The 26946-nt window shown below is 55.9% G+C and overlaps 1 protein-coding gene and 1 long non-coding RNA gene across 12 annotated transcripts; one reads left to right on the forward strand and one right to left on the reverse strand.

Annotated features, from left to right (window-relative positions):
* The first annotated feature begins 3272 nt into the window (after window positions 1-3272).
* Window positions 3273-8912, forward strand: LOC129484975 (uncharacterized). The gene is made up of 2 exons (XR_008658582.1): window positions 3273-3398; window positions 8466-8912. It is a non-coding gene; the product is annotated as an uncharacterized lncRNA (long non-coding RNA).
* IMPDH1 (inosine monophosphate dehydrogenase 1) lies at window positions 8845-26506 on the reverse strand. 11 transcript variants are annotated; one of them, XM_055283906.2, is made up of 17 exons: window positions 26253-26474; window positions 25947-25976; window positions 25786-25863; window positions 22331-22429; window positions 20277-20325; window positions 17605-17706; window positions 17407-17481; window positions 16922-17128; window positions 16684-16771; window positions 14994-15193; window positions 13513-13603; window positions 13181-13276; window positions 11717-11860; window positions 11469-11613; window positions 11032-11175; window positions 10854-10937; window positions 8845-9591 (listed from the first exon to the last, which is right to left on the reverse strand). In XM_055283906.2, the coding sequence occupies exons 1-17, from the start codon at window positions 26396-26398 to the stop codon at window positions 9570-9572; spliced, it is 1800 nt and encodes a 599-aa protein (XP_055139881.1). In that variant the 5' UTR covers window positions 26399-26474; the 3' UTR covers window positions 8845-9569. The 11 variants fall into 11 exon arrangements, with proteins under 11 accessions (XP_055139881.1, XP_055139880.1, XP_063498315.1 ...); XM_055283905.1 differs by lacking the exon at window positions 25947-25976 and having other exon boundaries at window positions 26253-26484; XM_063642245.1 differs by lacking the exons at window positions 25786-25863; window positions 25947-25976 and adding an exon at window positions 10298-10314 and having other exon boundaries at window positions 26253-26473.
* Window positions 26507-26946: the final 440 nt, after the last annotated feature.

A 26946-nucleotide genomic window follows, 5' to 3' on the forward strand; every position in this document is an offset into this window, starting at 1 on the left:
AGGTGTGATTAAGTTGAAGGTTTTGAGATGAGGAGATTATCAGAGGTTATCAGGTGGGCCCAATATAACCACAAGGGTCTTTATAAGGGAGACAAGAGTGTCAGAGTCAGTGCAGGTGTGAAAATGGAAGCAGGGTAGAAAGACAGGGAAATTTAAAGATGTTATGTAGCTGGTTCTGAAGATGGAGGAAGGGACAGCCGCTAGAAGTCAGCAAAGGCAAGGAAATGGGTTCTCCCCTAGAGCCTCCAGGAGGAACGCAGCCCAGAGGACCCACTGCAGACTTCTGGCCTCCAGAACAGTAAGATTGTGCATTTCTGTTGCTTTCAGCTGCTAAGTGTATAGTGATTTGTTACAGCAGCCAAAGGAAACTAATACGCAGGGCCTTGTCAGGTAGAAGCCAGAGCCTGCTGTGGAGCAGGAGGGAGGTCAGAGGGGAATTTTGCAGAAGGGCAGGGCAAGGGCTGAGCCTGCAATGAGAGGGAGGAGGGGCCAGGCCCCGAGTGCTCAGCCTATGACCTCACCCTTGGCCAGCTGAAGCTGCCTTGGCACCCGGATGCCTGTCAGCCTGGGCTTATATGCCTGACTGGACCAGAAAGGGATCCCTGTGTAGCCAGTCCTGAGGCAAGGGTGGGGGTGTGACAAAGAAGTTCGATGCCAGAGAGGGAGTCCAATCAGCCCCAGGGCTGCAGAGCACACAAGCAGAGGGAGGAGGCTGGTGGGGCTGGCAGAGTGCCCTGTCGCCCAGGGTCCCCTGCCAGCTCAGTCCTTCTCTACCTCTCTCCTACTGACAGGAAGAAACTCCACCCCACTCTTCTCTTTCCTTTCTCCATCCCCAGGCTATTCTGCCCTACCCCAGGAGAGTGGGAGGAGCAGGGACTTTGGGGCTAGAGATTGAGGCTGTGGACCAGGTGGTGGCTCATGCTTGTAGTCCCAGCATTTTGGAAGGCTGAGGCAGGAGGATCACTTGAGGCCAGGAGTTCGAGACCAGCCTGGGCAACATGGTGAAACCCCATCTCTACACAAAATACAAAGAAAAAATTAGTAGATGTAGTGGCATGCACCTGTAGTCCCAGTTAATCAAGAGGCTGAGGTGAGAGGATCACTTGAGCCTGGGAGGTCAAAGCTGCAGTGAGCCATAATCATGCTACCGCACTCCAGCCTGGGTGACAGAGTGAGACCCTCTCTCAAAAAAATAAAAATAAAAATAAAGAATGAGGCTGGGTCACAACCTCGGCTCAGTGGCTGAGAAGCTAGGTGACCTTAGGCAAATTACTATGCCCCTCTGAGCCTGTTTTCTCCCCTGGAAATGAGGATGATTGTAGTCCCCACTTCCCAGGGCTGTATTAAATGGCACCATGCATGTTAACACAGTGTCCAGCATGGAGTCAACCCTCCAAGTGCCATCTTTGTGTTATGATCCTGTATACACTGTATTACCCACAAATACAAAAGAAGGTTGGTCTCCCCCGCCAGCTGCCTGGTTCCTCAAGAAAGCACGTGTCCTCTAGATATCTTTATATCCTCAGCCTTGCTGTATACTTCCTGGTGTGGACCGGGTGATGAATATGTTTTATGTATTCATTCAGCATTTAACAGGTATTTATGGGTGACAGCGTTTTAGGGGATAAAAACACATAAGGGAAAACAAACACTGCATATATTTATTTATGTTTTAGAGTCAGGGTCTGGCTCTATTGCCCAGGCTGCAGAGGCACAATCACAGCTCATTGCAGTCTTGAACACCTAAGCTCAAGGGATTCTCCCGCCTCAGCCTCCTGAGTGGCTGGCATCACCATACCTGCCTTTTTTTTTTTTTTTTTTTTTTTTATTGTAGAGACAGAGTCTCACTGTGTTGCCCAGGCTGGTCTCGAACTCCTGGGCTCAAGCCATCCTCCTGCTTTGGCTTCTTAAATTGCTGGGATTATAGGCAGGAGCCACACGCCACACAGGCCCGGCTCTATGCATACAAAGAGAGAGTATGTTTGTGTTGTGTTATGGAGAAAAATGAAGCAGGAGGGGCAGGGATGGGGTCAGAGAGTGAGAGTGTGTCGGGGGTGGCAAGAGGGTTCAGGGAAGGTCTAACATGATGCCCTTGAGCAAAGACCCAAAGAAAGTGAGGGAGTGAGCCACGGGGCCTGGGGTGAAGAGGAGGGCACTGGCATTGGAGGACAGCAAGAAGGCCAGCATGACCAGGACAGTATGGGTAGGGGAAAAGCAAGAGAAAGCCTGAGACAGTGGAGGCCTGATCATGAAGGACCTGTAGGCCCCAGCAAAGACTGACTTCTACTTTGACCCCAGGGAAACCAGTGGAGTGTTTTAAGCAGGGGAACGACCTGCTCTCACTTGCATTTTAGAAGAATCACCTTGGCTGCTGTGTATTGAGAAAATTCTGGAAGGAGGCAACAGTGGGGGCTAGGAAAATTGGAGCCCTTTGCAGTAACCCAGGTGGAAGATGGTGATGGTTGGAGCAGCATTGTTGCAGAAGAGACTGGAGGAAGTGGTCAGACTGAAGGCAGTGCTAATGGGATTTGCTGATGGATTAAATATGAAGTGTGTGCCAAGAATGATGGCTCATGCCTGTAATCCCAGCACTTTGGGAGGCCAAGGTGGGAGGATCACTTGAGGTCAGGAGTTCAAGCCTAGCCTGGGCAACAAAGTGAGACCCCGTCTCTACAAAAATAAAAAATTAGCTAGGAGTGGCAGTGCATATCTGTAGTCCCAGCTACTCAGGAGGCTGAGGTAGGAGGATTGCTTAAGCCTGGGAGGTCAAGGCTGCAGTGAGCTATGATTGTGCCACTACCCTCCAGCCTGGGAGACAGAGCAAGACCCTGTCTCTTAAATAAGTAAATAAATAAATAGTGAGAGAAAGTGGAGTCAAGAATTACTCCAAGGGTTTTTGTTTTCTTTTCTTTATCTGAGCAACCAGAGGAATGAATTTGCTAGTTTTTAAGACAGGGTAAATTTAAGGAGGACCAGGTCTGTGAGGGTGGCAGGGAATGTGATGTTAATTATATGTGTCAACTTGACTGGACCACAGAGTGCCCAGGTATTTGTGTAAATATATTTCTGAGTGTGTCTGGGAGGGTGTTTCTGGATGAGATTTACATTTGAATCAGCTGATTGAATAAAGCAGACACCCCTCCCCAATGTGGGTGGCCCTCATCCAATCCATTGAAGGCTTGAATAGAACAAAAAAGGCTGAGTAAGAGAAAATCTGCTCTCTCTGCCTGTCTTCGAGCCGGGACATCAGTCTTCTCCTGCGTTTGGACTCTGGACTTACACCATCAGCTCTCCTGGTTCTCAGGCCTTTGGACTCGAACTGGAACTACACCATTGGCTCTCCTGGGTCTCCAGCTTGGCAACTGCAGGTCTTGGGACTTTTCAGCCTCCACAATGATGTGAGCCAATTCTTTATAATAGTCTGTCTCTCTCTCTGTCTCTACGAACACACGCATTTTTCTTTTTAGGAAAATATTGTATGATTGGTTCTGTTTCTCTGGAGAATCCAGACTACTACAGGAAGTCTGAAATTCAGCATTGGTTATGGTCAGTGTGAGATGTGGAGTAGGGAGAGGAGAGCTCAAGGGAGCAGACAGTAGGTAATTGAACTGGATTTGAATCCTCCAAATCTGTCCCTTGACCTACTTGAAGTCGGTTTTCTCCTCTGCACAGTTCCTGGAATGGAATCCCTTCCTGCATCTCCTCTCCCCAGGTAGTCCTGGATTCCAGCTTTGTGTCCTCCTTGGCAAGCTCCCCTGTCCTGAAACTGCAGAGGGGCCATATGACCTCCACAGTCTGAACTGCTATTCCCTGTCCCTCTGTGGTCCTTTGCCAGGAGAAGGCCCCACCACGAGGTCAGGGGAGACCCTGAGCAGAGGGGTCTCCCCCCACCAGGCCAAGCAAGGAAAGAGCTCAGCTGGAAGGGGCTGGATTCATTCTCGCCTCTCTCCAGCCACTCCTGCAGCTCCTGGCTTCCTCGCAAGCCTCTCCACCAGCGCCCTCACAGGGCTTGGACACTTCACAGCTGCTGGGAGAAAGAATGGAATGGACCTAAGGACATCCAGGCAGGCCCAGGCCCTACCCGCTGGCAACTCGGAGAAGTCACTTTCTCTCTCCGAGTCTCGTTGTCCCATTCATCATAAAGGAACAGGCATTACTGCTATAGGGTTGCTGAAGATAAGATGCACCTTGTACAGCATAGTAATGAATGGTGGCAGAAAACAGGTCTTTTAGGCTCCTCTCCCCACCTAGCCAGCCTCTTTCCTTTCTGGGAGATGAGATTAGTTTACCCCCAAGCCCCGCCTGTCCTTCAGAAGCCAAATTTTACTACGGATGCAGGCAACCAGGGAATGGTTGCCAAGGGCCGGGCTTTGAAAGGAAGGGCTGCTTGTTGCCTAGGAAACTGCCCCACTCCGGGTTCCCTGGGGTCCCACTGGTCGATGGGTCTTGGCGCCATCTGCCGGACACAGTACCACACTGCTTCTGAAGCTCCCAGACCCGGAGTCCCACAGCCTAGAGCAGGGAACACTACTCTTCCCCTGCCCATTCTGCCCCACGACATCTCCACATGAAAGCTCTTTGCTCCTTTTGCCGCCAGACTTTCCCAGAGATTAGAGGCATGGGAAGGAGTGGAAGTACTGTGGAGGGTGGGAGCGGTGTCTTTCTCTACACAGAAAGAAAGAGGACAGGGAAGCAGGACTCCTGGTAGCCTGAGGTCCAAGAAAGTCTCTCCCCTAATTGCTTTCCTGAGGCTTGCAATCCACTTGGAAACTTTGTTTCCCACTGTCTGCCTTTCCACAGGGAGGGAGCCATGGAAATGAAGAGGTTAAAGTTGAGGTAGGAGAGTGACATGTCGCTCACCGCAAGGTCCTGGTGCAACATCCCCTCCAGGGGAACCGCTCAACTCCCACTGCTCCTGGACCCGAGTCCCCTTTTCTTCTCTGGGAGAACCTTCCTACCCACCTGACAGTTGCCAGGTGAACCCCTTGGAGCCTCAGATCGTCCTGCCCACTGACAGAAGAGGGAGAGGCAGAAAGGTGCCTGCTATAAGACCAGGATTCCTGAGTTCAATACCCGCCCAAGGCAGACCCTGGGCTTGGCCACCCCGAGATCAGCCTGCCCTGAAAGGTGAAGGGGGAAGTGAAATATCTGAGGTTGAGATGCCTGGGGGTGGGGGTGTGCCTCTTTCCCTTTTAGGATCACAAGTAGAGAAACTGAGGCACAGAGTGAGCGAAAGGCTGCTCTTTACCTGCTCCAGGCTAATACCACATCTTGCTATCTAGATGTCCCCTCTCCAATTCTAGCTGGGCTGGGGTGGGGATGGGGGGCAAAGTTGACTTGGAAGCTGACACCCTGGCCCTCAGCCCAGAAGCTGATGCTGTCAATGGGCTTAAGAGCAGGTGGAGCAGGAGGCTGGGGACCAGGTCTCCTGGGTCCCTGACCCCACCTGTTTTCCCTCCTGAGCTGAGCCAGAAGGGTAAGCAAGGAGGAGGCTGGCAATGATGATGCCTGCACCCTGCAGGTGAGAAGCCCTGCCCTGAGGACAATAGGTGTGAGAGGTGGGGCTGGGTGCTCTGGCCTAGAAGAGGCTGCATGTGGCTGGAGGCTCCGACCTGGCCACTGCCCTCTGCCCAGGTTCCCTGCCTCCAAACTCTCCTCAGCAGGAGGCAGGAGGGCTTCAGGAGTAAGGTGAGGTGGGCAGGGTTGGCCCCCCAACCTCCTGATTAGCTGAGTCTGCGTGTCAGACTATAGTGGGGTCAGAGAGGCTGAGGTTGGAATGTGACCCTTCCAAGCCAGAAGGGATCCTGAAAGAATAAAAAGCTCCAAGGAAGGGGAGAGGGAGGAGATACCTCCCCCAACCTGCCACGCCCCAGTGGCTGGGTCCGTCCTCTCCAGCCCTGACTCCAGATGTGAGGAGAGGGGTGGAGGGAGAGATTGAGGGGAGCTGAGTGGCTCACAGCTGGGACACTGCCCCTGCCTCCCCTCTGTGGTGACTGCCCACTTCCTGACTGGCACTGGAGCCACATAAGCTGAAAGGAGCCTCCGAGGGCTAGTCCAGTCCCCCCTGAATGATTGGATCATGCCATCTGAGGGCCGTTCTCAGTCCTTGGAGCCTGGGAGACGGTGAGGCCAGAGGTGAGGGCCACCCACTCCTCCTCCTCTTGGTCCCCCAGGGGGCACCAGAGATGGCCCCACTGCTACCCCGTGGGGGTAACTTGAATCTCCTGCTCCACACACCTGCACTGAAGCCCGGGCCTCCCAGTCCCCTGGCTCTACCCGCTACCCTGTTCCTGCCCTGGCTGGGGGCAAGGCCAGCTGCCTAGGCTAAGTCCCTGCAGCTCCACCTGGCCTGCAGCTTTGACGCGCTGGCTGGGAGAGTGCACTGAGCTATTTCTTTTGCGGTGGGCTGGTGCAGGCTGCCTGAATGCTGATGCTGCAGGGACCCTGGGGCACTGGCTGCTGCACGCTAGCAGTGCACCCTCTCCCTGGGTGGCTACACCTTTGCGCAGATGCCACTGCCCACAAGCTGGAACCTGGGGCACCACAGCAGCATGGTTCAGCGCCTGTGGAGCCACATCTTCGACAACCTGGTGGTGAGCAGCCTGGACCACATGGTGCTGGGTGTGTGCCAGGGAGGGGTGAGGGGGCACCTGTGCTGCACAGACCTGGTTGAACCTCAGGGGGGCAGGTAGTACTGCTGACCAAGGCATCTCTGATCTGCATTTCTCCCAAATGTGGCTCTGGGCTGCCTCTGAATATTCACCTGCTGTGGCCTTCCTACCCAGAGTGTCTCTCCCTTTGTCCCACTTGAGCCTCTTGCACTGTGGCTGAATTTGTAACCCACAGTGTGTTGCCTGGGTCCAGACTTACATGCGTTTATCACCCAGGCAAGGGCAGGGCCCATAGGACACAATAAGACTCATTTACTCACACCTGTAATCCCAGAACTTTGGGAGGCCAAGGTGGACGGATCACCTGAGGTCAGGAGTTCAAGACCCGCCTGGCCAACATGGTGAAACCCTATCTCCACTAAAAATACAAAAATTAGCTGGGTGTGGTGGTGGGCACCTGTAGTCTCAGCTACTCGGGAGGCTGAGGCAGGAGAATCGCTTGAACCCGGGAGGTGAAGGTTGCAATGAACCTAGATTGTGCCACTGCACTCCAGCCTGGGTGACAGAGGGAGATTCTATCTCAAAAAAAAAAAAAAAAATAGACTCATTTACTGAGCGCCTGTAACCTTCCTCGTTCGTTCTCACATAATCCTTGCAATGAAGCCTGGGGGTGGGTGCTGTGTCATCTGCTTTTCTTAGGACGTGTGCTGTGGCAAGTCTCAGACCATATAACTAGATGCATGGAATTCCTCTAAAACAGTAGTTCATTAACTTTAGAACGTATCAGAATTGAGGGGCTGAGGAGCAACCCAGAGGCTCAGATCCCATCCTACTACGGCAAGCCTAGGACTTGTTATTAGCTCTCCAGGTGATTCTGACACGCACCAAGCTTGCAGGGCCACTATGCTAAAACCTCCTTTAGAAGGGCCATACTAATGCTACCATACCTTAAGGGGGAGATCACTGACTTACAAGGTAATTCATCCTATTGGTCAGCTCTATTAACCAACTAGGTTTAGTTCAAAACGGAACTTCTCCCTTTGAACCACTCACGCTCTTGATTCAGAGTGACTTGGAATTTACCTGAAAACACTTAGATCTTTCCCATCTCAACGGCTGGTCGAGCTGCTTCCTGCATGATTTTTGTAAACCAATGCACAAGACAAACCATGAAACATGGCCCTGTTTTGGTCCATCCCCTCTCATCTTCAACCATCCCCTGGGACCTGGGCATTGTCCTCCCTCCCCACTGGGTCACCTCTGACTCAGGTGCTCATCAAGGCCAGACTCCAGGGCACAAGGCCTCCCAGTACTGTCAATGACCCATTCACTTTGCAAGAACTCCTGGAGCAGATGTTGAACCAGCTCTGAGCCCACCTGATAGTCCTGCTGTCCAGTTCTTTCCTTTTTGTCCCTAGAAGCACAAAGCTAAAAAATGATGCAGTGAAAGGCTGGCCCCTGAGCAAGTAGCTCTTTGGCAGAAGGGGCCTGGGAGAGGGCAGGTATTAGCATGGCATGGCAGCAGGGAGCTGAGGGGCCCCTCCCTTCGCCATAGGAGTGTATCCAGATCTTCTCCTTGGTCTGCTCATTCTCGCCACCCGAGCATCCCCCGGCCATCTTCCCTGCCTCTGCCCACTTAAGTGGTATCTGTACCTTCGATGGACAGCTTTGTGCCACTGCCCAACAACAGAGGCATAGGAAGACAATGTGAATGTTCCAAAACCCCTCAACTCTAGGGGTATTCAGCAGCCCATGTGACAGTACTGTCTCCACCAGCCGGGGTTGAGGCTGGGAGGCAGGTCCTGAGCCACATATGAACAGTGGGAGCTGACCCACTCTGCTTTGTACCTACAGGTGTGTTTCAGCAGATGAGACCACAGGCCCTGGCCATGCTGTACTGCCACCTGTGCCCTGGCTGCACCACGTGGCATGATGAGGCTGTGGAGGGCGTTTTCCGGCAGCTGGGTGTGAGGCCCGGATGCTGGAATTCTACAGCCGTGATGACCCTTCAACAATGCTGCCTGGCTGCAGGAGTTGCTGAGCAGCTTGCAGCAGGTGAAGCATGGGAGACCTCCTGACATGGGGCCCACCTGCACCAGCACACCCCCACCCCACCCCACCCCCAGTACCGCAACACCCTCAAACCTTCCTGGGGAGGCAGGGCCTGGTGCCATACCCCCCAACTCTGATGGGGCTCCAGCCACCCAATGGACAGGGCATACAGACAGGATGGTGGAGGCGTTGAGACCTGCTTGATTTATTCCGAGTATTTAATACACAATGACGCGACTGTGATCCCAAGTGTGCAAAGTTAAAGCCTTCAACTGCAGCTGAGGAGAGGGGAGGAATGGTTCACCTGGGGACGGTGGTGAGTCAGGAATGACAGGCAGGCGGCCATGACCAGGGGAGCCTCCTCCCCAGGGCCAGGGACAGGGGAGTGGCCTGAGGAGCAGGACCCAAGGGTAGCCCAGGGCCGGGGAAGGGGGCAGAGACCTCCCCTTTGCCTAGGTCAGGAGCTCAGAAGTGCCACATGGCTGAGGGGCAGCGGCCCGGGAAGGGCCAGAGGCAGGGCCAGGAGAGCACCATTTCCTGGGGGGCTAGGGGCAGGGAGGTGCCCTACAGGAGAAGCCAGGAGGGGCCGCCTGCCCCTGGGGTGGGGGCCAGGCTGGAGCAGGCTGCAGCAAGAAAGACCTGAGGCAGGCGCAGGGCCTGAGAGCCTGGCTGGCTGGGCTTGGGGGGGCTCCCAGGGCTGCCTGGCCCAGGGAGCAGTCCTGGCTCTGCAGGGGATGCCGAGTGAGGGGCAGCAGTCCCCTCAGGACCTCCCCTCCTCTCTCCCTGGAAAGGAGCTGGGGAACCCGTAGTGCAAATCTGTGGACCACTCAGTTATGGAGGGAGGCTGTGCCTGAAAGTGGACACTGGGGTGCATCCCCTCCACCACCTCGGCCTCCACCGCCGTCCTCAGTACAGCCGCTTCTCGTAACTGTGGGGACAAGGCAAGAGGGGGAACAAGAGTGGGTGTGTGGACCCTGCTCCCTCCCGAAACCCTTTCCCCAGGGCCCCCAGATGCAGGAGAGAATGGAGAGCTGAGGAGCCCTGAGATCTCAGCCGTAGGGGGCAGGAGGAGGGCCTGGAGCAGGCCCTAGGCCTCTGTCCTCTCCCAGGCCAGCGTTCCCTGAAGAATCATGCTGGGTCCAGAGATGGCCATGCTCCTTTGGGCCATCGCCACATCTGAGTGGACTGTCCTCAGTGCCCAGGGTGGAGGGACAGCTCAGGCAGGCATGGCCCATCCTCATGGAGCAAACTCCAACCTGGAGCCGAACCTCTGCTGCCCGTGTCTGCACCCAGCCCCAGCCCTGCAGACACAGTGGCCTAGGCTGCTTGTGGTCACTGGGTCCAGTCTAAGATGGGGCAGCCTTAGGCCTGAGGTCACGGGCATCTCTGCAGCCAGAAAGGGATATGTATTTCAGCTGGATGAGGGGACATTGCTGGTTTCCTCCATCATGGTGTTGGAGTTAGGGGGCCGGGGGGCCCAAACCCAGGGTCCACGTCTCATGGTCACACCCCAGCACCCTCCCACCCCCACCCTCCCACCCCCACCCAATACCCACCCCCCACCTCCAGCCCAGGCCCCACCCAGACTGCCCCTGCTCTACTCTACGCTTGGCCCGGGCAGCGCGGTTACTTACACGGCAGAAAGGTATAGCTACGGAAGGGTGGGGCGGAAAGAGACACAGGTTAGACGCCTGCTGATGCCTGGGGACAGGGCTCCTGACCAGGGTGGGGCACATGCCTGCAACTACTGCTGCCAACGAGCACTGCCCCCGCCCACGGTTGCCCCAGCGCTGGCCCTGGCGTTCGTCTCTCAGCCCTTGTCCCCGCCAGAGGGGTCACACCCGCATCTTCTGCCTGGCTGCCTGGTGCCACCACAGCCCCTGCCACCAGCCACCAAGCTTCCTGAGCAAGCAAGGGCTGGGAGTCCAGGTGCAGTGAGTGGCCACACCTCCTGTGCCCTGCTCGGGAGAGGCCCGAGGGGAGGGGAGGGCCTGCTTGCATGGGGACTAAAGGACAAGGAATGGGGGGCTGGGCCCTGGAAGAGAGGGTGAGGGGCCATCCTGCAGCAGCATCTGTCCCTGCTGCAGGTGGTCCATGGAGTCCCTGGAACCTCAGCTTGGCCTCAGAACCCTGGCCCCACCTGCCCAACCCACTGCCTGCAAGTGACAGCGAGGAGGCCACCACACTTACGAGTGCAGGCCATGGACGCCACCCTCGATCTGGGCCGACATGGTCCGCTTCTCAAACTTGAGCTCTCCTGAGTACATCATGGACCTAGGAGGAAGGTAGGTGGAACAGGTCAGGGCCACCAAGGGTGGAGAAGAGCGAGAGAAAGGAAGTAGGAGCCGCCCCCAGTCTCAGCACTCACCGAAGGACAGACAGGCTACGGGCCCCGATATCCTGGCAGCCGTGTTGGATGCCCGCTATGAGGTAGGGCACGAACTTCTGAATGGATCCTTTGTCCTGGATGGAGCCCGAGACACCCTGCGCGATCTTCACTTTATCCCCCTCGCTGCGTGGAGGGTGGAAGACTGAGCCCAGCAGCTTGAAGCTCAGAGGACCCCACCCCACCTCTCTTAAGGGCAGAAACGGGATACCGCCCAGGAAGGTCCCCCAGGCCGCCCCTTGCTGGGCTCTGAGTCAGGTGGCCCAGGGACAGATCCTGTGTCTGCTACTTATGCCCTGTGCCTCAGTTTCCAGAACCACCATATGGGGACTGGCTGCCATCTGGGGAAGTCAGTGGCATGGGTGGGCCCTGAAGGATTGTGGGCTGATCTGCCCAGGTGGGGCCCAGGGTCAGGGAACCTGAAGTATCGTTTCTGGCTGCTGCTGCTCTTCTCCATGGCATCCAGTGAGCCCATGCCCCGGTACTTCTTGAGCCGCACCCCGTCTGAGAAGAAGTACTCGCCAGGGGCCTCCGTAGTGGCGGCCAGCAGGGAGCCCATCATCACTACAGTGGGCAAGGGATTAGTGCCTCCAGCCCACTAGTGCCCCCCCCTACATCCCGGCTTCCAGCCCTCGCCTGCCCAATCCCCAGCACATTCTCCCCTCACCTGTGGAGGCTCCAAGGGCCAGGGCCTTGACCACGTGCCCCACGGTCTGGATGCCGCCATCGGCTATGATGGGCACACCAAAGCGCCGGGCATACTCAGCCACCTTGTACACAGCAGTGCCCTGGGGCCGACCACAGGCCATCACTGGGGGAGGGTGGGGTGCACAAGGCAGAGAAGAGTCAGCAACTCAGGGGCCTGGCGCGGGGCCAGCCCAGCTCTTCCTCCTGTGCACTACCTCTACTCAGGAAAAGGGACAGGGCTGGATGGTGTGTCTGAGGCATAACATTAAGTGCTGGCAAATACCACCAGGATGAGTGTCACTCCAGGGATCTGGGCCACCCCACCCCTAAGAGCATGACGGGGGATTCTGATGGGGGAACCAGAAGTGGCCTTCAGAGCCCAATGCCCCCAGACAGGTGGCCCCAGCCTCACCTGCTCTCAAGGCACAAGTTCTCCTTCAAGGCTTTTGTTTGCAAAAACTGTTACCAGGGTTAGGTACTATGGTCCCCTTCGGGATACTGGTTTGCATTTCTTCAAGTCTAAGTGTCCAAGGTCCTTCAGTGTTAGGTTTTAGGTGGAGACTATAAGGAACCACACCTGTCTAGGGACGGATGCAAAGCTGGATAAACCAGAGATGGCACCTCTCATTTGTTTTGTCCCTACTCTACCTCAAAGCTTTGAACAGTGCCTGAGACAAGTAGGTGCCTAATGAATATTTGTTAAGTGGGTGAGAGAGGGCCCTCATTTCAACATGGTGGCCAGCTAAGGCGAAGGGCACAAACCTAAATAGCAGAGGCTCTGAGGACCAAAAGGGAGAGCTGTTTGGGGCAGGAAAGGCCAAATGCATCACTCAGTGTTTTGGAGAAATTGCCCTCACAGGAGGGGCCAGGTACATCTCCTCAGGCCAAGTGAGGACCCAAGTCTTCCAGGCAGCCACCCCACAAGTCAGACACCAGCCTCCAGGGAGCACCTCAATAACCACACGGGGGACACATGTCAGGCTCCCCCCTTCCCACTTCATGTTCAGGAACCCACCCTGCAAAAGGGCTTTGTAATTGGGTGGCACTCCCCATGCCCAACCACATGGTGAAGCAGGTGTATAGCATATGCTTATATATTCAGGGACATGTCGTCTCTGTGTCTTAAATATCTACCTTGTCACAAATCAAATCCAAACCCTGAGGTTCCAACAAGCCCCTTGGACAGTCACACCAGCCCCAGGCCCCAAGCCCCAGGCGGAGCCCCCTTGACCACACTCTGAGAAGCAGGCTAGAGCTCTCGCACCCTACTTACACCTGCCTTCCCCTAAGTCAGTGGGCCTGACGGGGTGGGGCCTGTGCCTGGGTCACCCCAGAGCCCACCATGGCAGAACAGGGCCTGGCAGAGAGAGTACTTGATATGCATCTGGGGAACAAAGACGAGGCCCCTGGGCCAGCGGGCACTCGCTCACCTCCTGACACCCACCTTCCTGGGTGATACAGATGGAGCCGCAGCCCATGCCCACGCGCAGCCCGTCCACACCAGCATCAATCAGGTTCTTGGCCTGGGCTGCTGTCACCACTGGAGGTGGGGATGGGGCACAGAAACAATGTGAGGATGAGATGCCCCTGCCTGCCCAACGGCCTCTTGGGACTCCAGTCTAGCACCCCCTAACCCCCCTACAGTGACCAAAGCCCATCATGCTCCCTGCCACCCATGCCAGGAGCCATACCATCACCTAGGGATGCTGAAGGACAGAAAAGGGTTACTCAGTGGAGGGGCAGGAGCAAGCGAGTGAGAGGCAACCCTGCACTCACCGTTCCCCCCAATCACCTGGAGGTGGGGGTACTTCTGTTTGATGTAATGCACCATGGCGATCTGATACACAGAATTCCCTTGGGATGAGTCCTGTGAGAAAGGATGGAAGAGCTTGGACTTAGACAGCTGAGGACTCTCAAGGCAGGAGGGAGAGCCTGAGTGGATGAACCCCTCAAATCCTGTGAAAACTGTTATGAGAATGCTCTTTCCTTCTGGTTTTTTGTTGTTTTTTTTTCCTGGAAATTCACTTGACAACTTTCAGTCAATGCTCAAAGGGGACTGCTTCCCTGAAAAGTTAACCAGCACTAATGCAGTCTTAAGAGTAGATAAGGCCTTTCCTATCCGTTGTACAGACTGATCCTTAAAGCAAGGAGACACTGCCTGGAGCCATATCCTGTTCCCACCAACTCACTAACCAAATGAAATGACTTAACTCCTTTAAGCCTGTTTCTTCATCTGAAAATGGAATGGCGATTGTTCCTCAATGGGCTGATACACATAAAGGTCTTGACGCAGTGCCTGGCAAACAGGCGGTTCTCAGTGAATATGAGCTAAGTTATTAGGGTCAACTTATGAGCCAAGAAGGCCCTCAGAGGCCTTTGTTTGCAGTCTGTTGTGAGCTGTTGAGAGGGTGCCAGTGACCCTCCTAATTTCTCTTCCTCCTAGTCATAGAATACAGATAAATCTACATGTATGGTCCAGATCACTCACAAGGGATCAATAAGCCTTTATCCTTATTCTACCTCCCTTTATTGGGGGGTGAGGGGGGATTCTTGATTTGCAATTGTTGCTTGCAGCAATTTGTCTATTTTTTTTTTTTTAAGGATTCAGTGGGTACAATGTGCTTGTTGCTTAAATGGGCATACTGCATACTGGTGAGAATTGGGCTTCAAGTGTACCTAATACCCACATATCGAAAACTGTGTCTGATAGGCAATTTTTCATCCTTCGTTCCCCTCCCACCCTCTCCCATTTTGGAGTCCCCAGGGTCTATTATTTCTATCTTTATGAACATGTGTACCCTCTGTTTAGCTCCTACTTATAAGTGAGGGCATGCAGTATTTGGTTTTCTGCTTTGGAGTTAGTTCACTAAGGATAATGGCTTCTAGCTCTGTCCATGTTGCTGCAAAGGACAGGATTTCATTCTTTCTTATGGCTGTGCCATTGGAGAATTTTAACTTGTTTTCTTTGTATCTCAGATGACACAAACCATTGTTTGTTTGTTGAGACATGGTCTCGTTCTGTCCCCAGGGCTGGAGTGCAGTGGCACGATCCTAGCTCACTGTGACCTTGAACCTCTGAGCTCAGGCAATCCTGCTGCCACCCTCCTAATTCTGACACGAGGGAGCACTCAGAAGCAGAGAGGAAGAGTAGCAAGGGACGGGCACAGGCTTAATCAGAGGTGAACCTGGGTCCTCATAAACCTCCACTCTGCTGAACCACTCATCCACCTCCCCCACCACTCAGGCGGGGGCCTTACCAAGACTATGACGTCGACGCCCGCCTGGGTGAGCAGGTCCAGACGGTATTTGTCATCCTCTCGGGTGCCCACAGCTGCCCCGCAGAGCAGCTGCTTCTGGGAATCCTTGGAGGCCAGAGGGTAGTCTCGGTTCTTCTTCAGGTCGGTGCGGGCGATGATGGCCACCAGCTCATCGCGATCATTGACGATAGGAAGCTTCCCTGACAAGGAATGCAGGGGTGAAATGAAGCAGGCTTGGTGGGGAGAAGTTTGGGAGATGTTTAGGAGAGTGAGGATGAAAGTGGACCACTCCAGAGATTCCACTGAAGTACCCCAGCCAGCCACTAGGTGACAGCACCCCCCCCCAGGAAGTGTTCCTAGGGACCTAGCCCTCTTCCCAAAGAACAGGGAGCAAAGAAACCTCTCAGCCCAGCAGGTTCCTGGGGGTCTGTGGATGGGCATTCCTGTGGCCTGGGATGGGCAGCCCCTGAGCACTGGCAGCCTTTCACCTGCTGGGCCACAGTGGCCGAAATATCCTAGCCAGGAGTGATGCTGTCCTGCAGGGAGAAGCATGTGCCCTGTCCAATACAAACACCAAACAACCTTCCAGTATGGACCAGGGAAGCATTTCCCAGTATAGCCAACAGGGACCTGGTGAATATTTAATTTTTCCTTTTTTTTTCTAACAAGCAAAAGCCAGCTGGGTGTGGTGGCTCACAGCTTCCTCACTTTGGGAGGCCGAGGCAGGTGGATCACTTGAGGCCAGGAGTTCAAGAACAGCCTGGCCAATATGGTGAAATCCCATCTCTACTAAAAATACAAAAAAATTACCTGGGTGTGTTGGTGTTTGCCTGTTGTCCCAACCACTCGGGAGGCCGAGGCAGGAGAATTGCTTGAACCTGGGAGGCAGAGATTGGAGTGAGCCAAGATCACACCACTGCACTCCAGCCTGGATGAGAGAGCAAGACTCCGTCTCAAAAATAAATAAATAAATAGAAGCCAAAGTTGTGGCTGGGCACGGTGGCTCACGCCTGTAATCCCAGCACTTTGGGAGGCTGAGGGCAGATCGCTTGAGGCCAGGAGTTCAAGACCAGCCTGGCCAACATTGTGAAACCCCATCTCTACTAAAAATACAAAAAAAAAAAAAAAAAAAAAAAAATTAGCTGGTATAGTAGCACATGCCTGTAATCCTAGCTACTCAGAAGGCTGAGGCATGAGAATTGCTTGAACCCAAGAGGCGAGGGTTGCAGTGAGCTGAGATTGCACCACTGCACTCCAGCCTGGGTGACAAAGTAAGACTCTGTTTCAAAAAAAAAAGCTAAAGTTGTTTCTAGCTGGTAAATATTATAGAAACAGCTTAGTGTCAAATAAATTTAACTGAAGGACTTCTGAGAGCATTTAATAAGTGAATTGCAATTCTTTATGCAAGATAGGGGATAGAGAAAGGAGTTATTGCTCAGGATTTTTTTCTCATGAGCATCTCATAGGACTAGTTTTGGGAAACATACTGTGAAGATGCTGCATTAGGGACAAGCTTCCCTAAGCTAAGAGAAGGATGGCAGAAGTTGTGCTCTGGCCTGCCTGAGGTTATTCGAACCTTCCCCAGGGCCCAGTCTGGTTGCTGGGATAACCTGCGAGGCTGTGAAGGAACAACAGGGCTGTGGACAGGGAGTCAGGCTGGCGGCTGAGTTTTCAACTAGCTCCCTGGTACCTTTCTTGCTACGCTGCAGGATCTCATTTGCCTCTTTCAACGTCACACCTGCTGGAGCCACCACCAGCTCAATCCTTGGCGTCATCACCTGTGGGGCCAGGAACATTTGCCTGCAGGTTGGCAGGTGAGAGAGAAGGAGCCAGGCCTCCCTCTGGTCCCTGGTCACAGGCACCAGTCTGAGGCCCCAGCGTGAGGGTCCTCTCTGCACCCAGCCCTGCTTCCCCTGCCCTGCAGGTACCTCACTGAGGAGGGTGGTGTGGTCCTTCTCGGCAAGAAAGTCGATGTCTCGGGAGGTGACGATGCCCACCAGCTTGCTGCCCATGGTGCCTGTCTCAGTGATGGGGATGCCAGAGAAGCCATGCCGCATCTTGGCCTCCAACACATCGCCCACAGTGTGCGAGGGGCTCAGCACCACGGGGTCCGTGATGAAGCCCTGTTCAAACTTCTGCGGGCAGAGATAGGGGGAGGAAAAGGCTGGAAGAAAGCCAGGGATGAAGTCCAAGCTGGCCACAGGGAACAGGGGATGCAGCTGTGCCGCAGAGAAGCCAGCACCCTCAGTGGGATGAGGAGCCAGTGGGAAAATGAGGGCTCGGCCCCAAGGCTCCACTGAGAGGGAGGACACGCAGGGAGTATAACAGTGCCGGGCTGGCAGGGGAGGCTGGGAGGGCCTCTGAGGTGGGGACTGCCAGGTGGCATCTTGCTGGGGACAGGCCTGGTACTTGCCTTGACCTTCCGCACCTCGTTGGCCTGGAACTCTGGGGTGCAGTTGTGGTGAATGAAACCAATACCTCCCATCAGCTGATGTAGAAGGGAAGTGTGGTCAGAGCTGGGGCCCATCCCTCCTCAGCCCTTTCCCTCAGCACAGCCCACCATGGTCAGTTCCTGTGTGCCCTGGAGTCCCCATGCAGGTGCGTAACTCACAGCCATGGCAATGGCCATGTCAGCCTCTGTCACAGTGTCCATGGGGGAGGAGATCAGCGGCGTCTTCAGAGTGATCTTCCGGGTCAGGGCTGAGGTCAGGTCCTGAGGATGGAGGCACAGCCCATGTGAAGAGTTTATCACCCACTGGACACTCATTCATTGAGCTCCTACATGCACCGGCACCAGGACAGGCCCTGGGGACACGGCAGTGAACAAGGTGGATGAGTTCCCAGCTCATCTAATGGAGCTTATGTTCTACTTGGAAAGAAAGATGACAGACACAGGACACATGCTCAAGATGACTTCAGTCAGGATGAAGGCTGCACAGAAAAACAAAAAGGCCAAGCGACCACTGGCAACAAGGTGACTGGGGAAAGCCTCTTTCCTGGGAGGTGACTGGTGGGAGCCGATCAAGTAGAAGTCAGAGGGGCTGTCACTCTCGGCTAAGGGGCTGAGTGCCACCCCGCCTCAGGGTCCAATTCTTTCAGAGGCACATTTAAGAAAGAAAAAGAAGGCCAGGGGAGTGGAAGGAAGGGAGAGACGGGAGGAAGGCAGGGGCAGCATGTATGGCCATGAAGACCATGGACAGAGCTCAGATTCGATTTGGAGAGAAGCCACTGGAGGGTCTTGACAGAGAAATGATCTGATTTATGTTTCAAAAAGGTCACTCAGGCTCCAAGGTGGAGAATGGATTCTGGGTGACAAGGGCTGAAGTGGGGGTAGGCACGGAAAAGAGTCTTTTAGGCATCCAGGAAAGCAAGCAACGAACGGTCTGGAGCTCAGGAGAGTGGTCAGGATTGCAAGTGTCCATTTAAAAGCCACCTGCCCATGGAGGAAAGGCCAGAGCACATACCCCTCTGAGGGCAGGCCAACAGTAGTGGATCCCAGTCCCCAAGACATTTGTGCAGACTTTGCTGTGTAATTTTTTTAGATTCAAAGTCCCTGAAACCCATCACTAACCCTGGTTCAGACCTCTGACCCCATGATCTAGAAAACACCATCCTCTCCTCTTTCATCATGCCAAAGAAAGGCCACAGCCTTCCTGATGGAAGCCACAGGACAAGGAGACCCTTGCCGGCCAGGTAGGGGTCTTTTTTTTTTTTTTTTCTCTGATGGAGTCTCATTCTGTCACCCAGGCTAGAGTACAGTGGTGCAATCCCGACTCACTACAACCTCCACCTCCCAGAGTCAAGTGATTCTCCTGCCTCAGCCTCCTGAGTAGCTGGGATTACAGATGCCCGCCACAACGCCCAGCTAATTTTTGCATTTTTAGTAGAGATGGGGTTTCACCATGTTGGCCAGGCTGGTCTCAAACTGCTGACCCCAGGTGATCCTCCTGCCTCAGCCTCCCAAAGTGCTGGGATTACAGGTGTGAGCAACCATGCCCAGCTGGTAGGGGTCTTTTCAATCCCTCCCTTCCTAGCAGCCAGCCCAGGGTCTGACACAAAGCCACACTGGCCAGTAAACTTTGTTAAACTGAACAGCTGCACCAAGTAGGCTTCTTGGTTGTTGTCATAAGGGAAACAACCAGAATCATTCGAATTTCCCCCTGAAAATCTGTCTGGGTCAGCTCTGGCTACACACCAGCTGGATGTGAACTTCCCTCACATGTAAGTGATCCAGGCACACTCAGGCCCTCTGGCCTTTCATGAGAATCAGACCAGAATAAATAGCAATAATAATAGCAATAGAAAAGAAATGGTTTTTTTTTTTTAATGTATATTTATTCATCATCGAAACATGGCACTTTTTCTTGAAATGACTTACACCACCACCACTACCCACCTTGGCTTCTCTGAGTTTATCATATGTTAATTGTTCATTGATTTAGCTCATTGATGAGCCCCTCCAGGAAAGCAAGGCACTGCGTTTCCTTGTATTTATCCAAAATGTAACTCTTTTAAACCCTCTTGCCAGTTCTTGTACATTGTGTATCAGTGAACAAGTCTGTCTACCGTTTTCAAATCTCCATAATTTTACTGGCTTCTATCACGTCCTTGTTCAGCATTCCAGACAAAATCCAATCCTTATGGTCTCTACAATAAGGCAGCCACTCCCAAGCCCACCCCCTTCCCAGGCCTCTTCTGAACCTGCCCACAGGCTCTGTCACTGACAGAGAGCCACCCAGCCCTGGGCCAGGCCTCACTCAGGACACTCCTGTGTTCCCATAGCTGCCTCTGCCCCATCAAGTATAACCCTTTGATCTCTGCCTGTTTCTCTGGCAACAATAAAGGCTATATCCACCCATTCCAGCTGGGTGGAATCACCCCTGTAATCACAGCATCTTGGGAGGTTAAGGCGGGCAGATCACTTGAGCTCAGGAGTTTGAGACCAGCTTGGCCAACATGGCGAAACCCTGTCTCCACTAAAAATACAAAAATTATCGGGGGGTTTTGGCACGTGCCTGTAATCCCAGTCACTCAGGAGGCTGAGGCAGGAGAATCACTTGAATCTGGGAGGTGGAGGCTGCAGTGAGCTGAGATCACACCACTGCACTCCAGCCTGGGTGACAGAGCAAGACTCTGTCTCCAAAAAAAAAAAAAAAAAGGAGGGCTATATCCTATCCACCCATTCCCAAGAAAAGTCTCTCCATGCCCTGCCCCTAAGCAAGAAGTCAGCCTCTTCCACCCCACACACAGCCCCCTTCCCTTGTCAAAGGAAGAGGTACTCACCACCTCATCAGCTATGAAGTCTATGAATCCTGGGAGAATCAGGAAGTCGCTGTGAAGACAGAGAAGTGAGTGTTACTAGTGGAGAGGGGTGCCCCAAAGGGACAGAGCCTGCCCCCAGAGGAGGCAGCGGGGGGGGGGGGTACAGAAAAGCCTAGAGGAGCAGAGGCTACAGCCCCCTATCCCTACTGCCCCATCAGGGCAGTTCCCACCTCGTGTACCCCACTAGAGTCTGGCAAACTCCAGCCCCGAGAGCTGGAGCCAAAGACAGCGAAAGGTCTGCTGGGGCGCCATCAAGGCAATAGGCCCAAAATATCCATTGCCTTCAAGTCTCAGAGTTTGTCCAGCGACACAGAAGTTTCCATATCGCCACACACAGCAGACACAGTGCCTGCCTTTGAAAACTTCCCAATCTTGATGGGGAGAGAAAATAAGTAAACACTGGGAACAAACCTGAGAACAATTTTGTGGCGCTCAACACAGCACGAACATGACCCAGCACAGGACAGGCTGCAGGCCCTGGTGCCTGGGCTGCTGAGTCACACAGGGCTCAGAACAGCATGGAGGGACCCCGGGGGGCTGAGTGCAGGGCATGTTCTGACAGAGCAGAACAGAAATGGCTGGGATGGGAAAGGGGAGGAAAGAGGCCTTAGAGGTGGGACCAGGACACTGGGGCCCCAGCCAAAGCATGGCAGCTGCCAACACCAGGGTGGGCCACAGTCACAGCAAACCCCGGAAGGGAAGTGCAGGCCTGCATGGGTACATCTAGGTGCAGGGTCACAGCTCAGGGGCCCCAACCTGCTAAAATCACAGCAGGCCTTGAGAGACACACCCAAAAGCAAATATCCCACACTTCAGGAACACTCTGAACTGAGCTAAGCAAAGCAGCAGGCATCCCTAGCGCAGGAAGGAAAAGCCACAGGGTGGAGGGGGAGTGGGTCGTTAATCTACCCTAAGGCCTAGAGAAACTCCTAGGCATTTCCCTAGGGAGTTCTCCTAGAAGACTTCAATGACAACTGTATCAAACTCAATCTCATCACCAAAGACTACCAAAGAAACAAAGAATTTCGGCTGCTCCCAGCCTTTGGCAGCCCTTCTTCTGTATAGCAAGGAGGCCACAGAAGAAATGCTGGAGTCTGGGCCTCGTAGCATTTTCTAGGTATTCTATACACCCGTCGCCTACGGGCAGGCAGGAGGAGACACTCCTCAGGAGTGACTGGGTATCCTGGTGTTTAGGGAAACTGCTGGCCAAGCAGGAGTGCTTACAAGCCAGGGCAGGGCTGGCAGGAGACAAGACAGGGATGCTCTTGACTGGCCAGCATCCCCACTCTGCCCCTTCTGATGCTCCTTCCTGGCAGGGCACAGTCCTGCAGCCAGGAGGCAGAGCTAGTGCCAGGCCTGCAGCAGGCAGGGCAACTGGCCTAGGGCCCACGGAAAAGGCAAATGAAGCCAGAGGCAGACGGGTAGGTCTGTGTCCTCCTCCAAAACCCCATGTAGGGTGGGCTTAGGGGTGGCAGTCACAGAATAATTCGCGCCTTGGGAAGGGCACCAGTACCAACCTGTGGGCAGGGAGGGACACAACTGGAAAAAGCGCTGGACTAGACAGTTGGAAAAGAAGCTACCCCAACCACCTGGCTGGGCCTCTCCTGGGACCACGCGGAAGCAGCTGCTTAAGCTTGGCTCCGGGGACCCTCTGCCCTCGTGGTGAGGCTGGGAGGGGGCGTCCTGGACCAGCGGCTGGGAAAAGTCTCCCCATAATGCCCACATCTCCAGTTCCCACACGCCCGAGGGCCCCTCCATGCCCCTGAGGAGGAAGGGGACAGGCCGAGCCCGGATCTAGCCAGAAACGGGTCAGGGCTCTGAGGGCCGCGGTGTCGCCGTGCCACGTCCGTCTGCTCCGGCGCGGGCCTCCTTCCTTCCCGTGCCCAGCCCCCAGCACCCACAGCAGGCACTCGCACCGGGTCAGGAACGCCGGGGGAGCCGCGCACGTGCAGGGCCGGCCCGGGGGTCGCGGCGCGTGGATGCGCGCACCTAGGAGTACGAGCCCCCACGCTTACTTGTAGGTGAGGCCGTCGGCGCTGGCGAAGAGCTGCTGCGCGGTGAGCCCGTCCTCGGGCACGTAGCCGGTGCCGCCGCTGATCAGGTAGTCCGCCATGCTGCCGCGAGACCCCGCGACCCGACATAAACACCCGCGCGGCCGCCCGCCGCTGCCGCCGCTGCTGCTGCTACTGCTGACGCCGCGCCGCGGCCACGCTGCTGCCGCGGGCCGGGCGGGCCGGGGGCGGGGGCTGCGGCAGCGGCGGGGCGGGCCACGGCGCCGCCCTCTCCTCCCGCCCCTCCCGCCCCTCCCGCCCTTCTCGCCCCTCCCGCGGAAACCGCCGCCTCCGCCCGCGCCGCACAAAGGGCTCAGCCGCGCCGCGCGCACGCCCCTAGCCGCCTGCAGCGGCGCTGCGACCCCGCCAGCCCGGACCGGGTCAGGCCGGGACACGCCCCCTCCGCCGCTCCACGTCCAGCCTCCCAGGACCCCCAGCAGAGGCCCCACCCCCCCCCACCCCCGAGTTCTCCCCCAGCCTGGGCCACCCACCTTGCCCTTCTCCCCAGGGCACCTCTAACACGGTTCTGCCGTTCCCCAATCCCCAATTGGGGTCTTCCGCGGACCCTGATCAAGGCCCGGAGCCCTGAGAAACCGGACCTGGGCTCTCAGCTCCCCAGCACTAAGGACTTTGAGGTTGGATCGCTATGCCCCATCCTGACATCCTAGGGAGCGGGCATTCTTCACAATGACACTCCTTGACCTTTGGGTGGCCTTGGGGCCCTCTGCAGTTTACAAAGCATTTTTCATAAATGAGCACATTAACTCCACAATCTATTAATTGCCAAGTGTTGGGTACCCATTCCCTTGACAGAGGCAAAATCTATAGTTCGGAAAGGGAGGGAGGGGTACTGCTTCTGATTCATGGCCCAGTGCTTCAGCTCACCGCCCTATCTCCGGCTGAGAAAATGGTGTTGGTACCAGGGCTTTTAACCTCAGAGAGCAGTTTGTTATTTGGGAGGGTCCTGCGGTGGGAAGATGAGGGAGGATCATAAGCCTGGCTTAGACAAGTGTGCATACAAATAAGAACAAGGGCTAGGGAACTTCTGAAAAATCCCCAAAGCAGAAGTTGGTGGCCCTGGGTGCCCAGCAAGATCCAGATTTCTACATGTGGGCAGTGACTGGGTACAGACTGATTCACATGGGGAAAGGTGGGGTGGTAGGAGGTAGATCCTTCCCTCTTATGGGACCAGAACTGCCAGTGCTCTTCCCAGACCAAGAGTGGATGCCCCCACCCCGACTCCACAGCCTCCTCCCTGTGTCCTCCTGTGGCTCCCACAGCTCACTTGGGGAGAAGAGAATAAGGTGGCGTGGGACACAGTCCCTTCCCTGGCACGGTGGCTGGCTGTGGCCCTGGGAGGCTGGGTTTGTTTACTTCTCAGCAGTGTGATGGCAGCTAGGCCCAGGGGAGGCTTGGCCTCCAAGCCACGAGGTTCCCTGGGATGCCCAGCCTCCCCCATTGATGCCCCCGGGACCCTGCCAGGAAAACACAGACTGTTCCATCTGTGTGCAGAGGGGAGGCTGGGGCCAGATTGCCAACGATGCCTGGGAAGCACCTCTGAACCTTCAGCATTCATGGGCTCACGCGGGGAGCCCGGGCCACATGGGGGACCAGGGGAGCGTCCTGAGGAGCACCAGCACTAGGACCTTTCACTGGCCACGTGGAGCAGAGCAGTGAGACCAGCTAGAGAAAGTGCCCGACCACTCAGAGCTGCTCTGTGGTACCTTTCTGGCCACAGAAGAACAGAGCTATCATGCCAACTGCAGGCACAGAGCAGAGATCAGCACACAGCAGAGACCGGCCCAGTGGTCTCTCTGGGTCACTGGGTCACTAAAGGACCTGCTGTCCCCTACAGTATGGGTCAGGAATGGCTAGAGTACTATTCAGGATTCAACCAGAGCCGGGGCCCAGGAGAGCAGCTGGATTTGACCACCTCAGGTGACCTGACTGTGACATCTGCCCCAGCCTTCTTAGAGAGGCTGCCTGGCTGAGGCATGGGAAGGGTCACCTTCCCAGCGATTACAGACTTCATGGCCCCACTCCCCTCTCCTGCTCCCCTACGCACCTCCCGCTTTGACCTGTGTTGGGCTCCTCATCACTCTAAGCTGCTGGGCTCAGCCCTGGGTTAGGCTGTGCTTTTCCAGAGACTCCGCTAATCCACCCTCAACCCCCGCTCTCATACACCCTCTTCCTGATCTTCCCCAGCTGCTTCCTCCGTGGGGAGGAGACACCGAGGCAACCAGTGGGCCTCTGAAGCCGAGGAAGGGCTGTTGTCCCCTAAGACCCCCACCTAGCAGCTGTGGGGATAGGAAGGCAGGTCCAAGTCCCTTCCTCGGGGTAGCAGGGCAACAGTGCCCAGCTGGGTACTGAGGTCCAGGCAGGGAGCCCCGAGGGCTCTATTAGGCCTGGGGCTGTTTGAAGGAACAAGATTTCAAAACACTCTTGAGGGGAAGATGGGGGAAGGGGAGAAAAGGTAATAACATTAGCACTGCTGAGCTGGGACGGGGGCATAGCCTGTCCAAGTTCAAGCCAGAGAGCAATAACACTGGATTCAAACCCAGGACTGTTCACGGAATCCTGTCCACTTCCCACAGCTCCAGGTTGGCAAAGGCAGGTGGAGGTCTGACCAGCAGGTTTTGAATCTCACTACACCACCTGGCTGGGGCTCAGGTTTACACAGGCTCCCTGAGCCCAAGTTGGGGGTGCGAGTCGGGTTGGGGGTAGGGATGGCCCCTTGATGCAGAAGTGCAATCTGGAGAAAGGATGCACTCACATGGCTCCGGCCTGAGCTCTGAAACATTATGTTTGCAACCCCTGCTCTAACCAAGCACTGCCTCTGTCAAGCCCTAACCGGCTCCTTCAGCCCCTGTGGCCCCTCCCTATCACCCCGCGTCCTGAACCCCAGGAGCTGGATTTCTAGGATAGGAGAAAGGCTGGGGGTTGCCTAAGCCTGAGTCAATTCTAGAGAGGCAGCCTGCCGGGACAGGGGGGCCTAACTCAGCAGCCCCACTGCCGAGGAGCCCCTTAAGCCGTTAAAAGTTCTTACATAAGCGGCCAACCCCTGGGCAGAGCTGCCGGGCTAATTCCCCCAGACCACCCCCCCCAAACCCAGCTGCCAGGTCACCTCCCCAAGCTGATGAACACCAGCAGATGGGCAGAGAAAGAAGTCCAAATCCTCTGGACCGGAAGGACAGTGGGATTGCATTTCAAGCTGCGATACAATCCAGAAATTAGCTGCTGTCTCCTTTTCAGCCAGTCCCCCTGGGGCCTAGCTCACTACCCTACTCTTCCTCCAGTGTGCCTCATTCCCCTACACACCCCAGCATGGGGGCCTGCGTCTTCGGAGAGACCTTGAGGTGAGCTGCACTGGCAGCCTCATCAGATCTCAGTGCATGGTGAGGAGGGGAGAGTGTCCTCACCTAGCCCTGCGAAGGCGATCCATCTGGACACCAACACCTGCCAGTAAGACCACTGAAGATAGTTCTAGGAGGCAACAGCTAAGGAGGGGTAAGCCAAGTCGGACAGGACTCCAGCAAGCACTGTTTGAACCCCAGGAGTTGGAGCCACCTGAACGGGGTGCGTCGGGTGTGTAGCGAGGTCCAATCTAGGGCTAAGATTTTAGGGAAGGTTTTTACGACCTGTTCCCTCTCCTCTGCTCCCCCGTGCAACGAAGCACCTAATCCTTCGCACAGTGCCTGTCTGCATCCCCCAGCCAAAGCCGGGAGCGTGGCGTTTCGGGAAGTTAGAGGCTGAGGCGGTAAGAGGGGAAGGGTTTGTGGGGCCTGCCCCTCCCCTCCCCCGCAGCGTCGCCGGGTTCCCGGAGCCGCCGCGCCCTCCTCGGCCGCCCGCCCCGGATGCGCCCCGCGCGCTCTGCCCTGGGCGTCACCTCTCGGGCTCGTAGCCGGCCTGCAGCAGTCGGGCGCTGTACCGCTGCGCCGCCGTCTCGTGTCCAGGGTGTTGCCGGGCTCCGGGCTCCGGAACAGCCGCGGCTCCGCCTCCCTGCAGCGGTGGTGGAGTGAGTGGCCCCTCCATGCGGAGGCCGCAGCTCAGGGCGGGCGGGAGCCTCTCCGCCTGGAGGCTCCCGGGGCCCCGGCTGGGCAGTGAGCCCAGCCTGGTCGGATCCCGAGGAGGGGCGGGGCCGCCGGGGCGGGGCCTCGTGCCGGGGGCGGGGCAGGGGAATCCGGGAGTCGACTGGGCTCCGCCCTGGGCTCCCGGTTCTCCCCGGCGCTGCTACGCAGATGCCTAGACTCGGTTCGTCTCTCCCATCCCGGATTCAGCGAGGGTACATCGGGGGATGAGGGGAAGAGGTGTCCCTACACTGGTGGGACTGGAAAGAACCCCGTCCCTTCCCTGCTGTCTGGACCTTCCAGTGTCTCCTGGCCCCTTCCGAGGAAAACCAGAAGAGGAAAGGAGCGGGGCTCCAGAGACAGGGCTTCTCCTCGCGTCTCCTCGAGTCCGCTACTCTGGGGCACACCGACGACGCCAGGTCCCCTGGAGCGCCTCCTACCCGCAGGCCGCAGACCTCCCGCGCTGGGGAGACAGAGTCGTGCTCAGCCGACTCCACGTTAGAGAGCGGGAAG

The sequence above is a fragment of the Symphalangus syndactylus genome, chromosome 6 (genome assembly GCF_028878055.3).
Source record: "Symphalangus syndactylus isolate Jambi chromosome 6, NHGRI_mSymSyn1-v2.1_pri, whole genome shotgun sequence".
NCBI lineage: Eukaryota > Metazoa > Chordata > Mammalia > Primates > Hylobatidae > Symphalangus > Symphalangus syndactylus.

Bases quoted from the DNA above. Each gene is read 5' to 3' on its own strand.
- IMPDH1 (XM_055283906.2), bottom strand. From the start codon at position 26,398: ATGGAGGGGCCACTCACTCCACCACCGCTGCAGGGAGGCGGAGCCGCG. The intron at 20,326-22,330 runs GTAAGCGTGGGG...CTGTCTTCACAG, and splicing joins GCCGACGGCCTCACCTACAA to CGACTTCCTGATTCTCCCAG. The intron at 16,772-16,921 runs GTACCTGCAGGG...CTGGCCCCACAG, and splicing joins ACACCACCCTCCTCAGTGAG to GTGATGACGCCAAGGATTGA.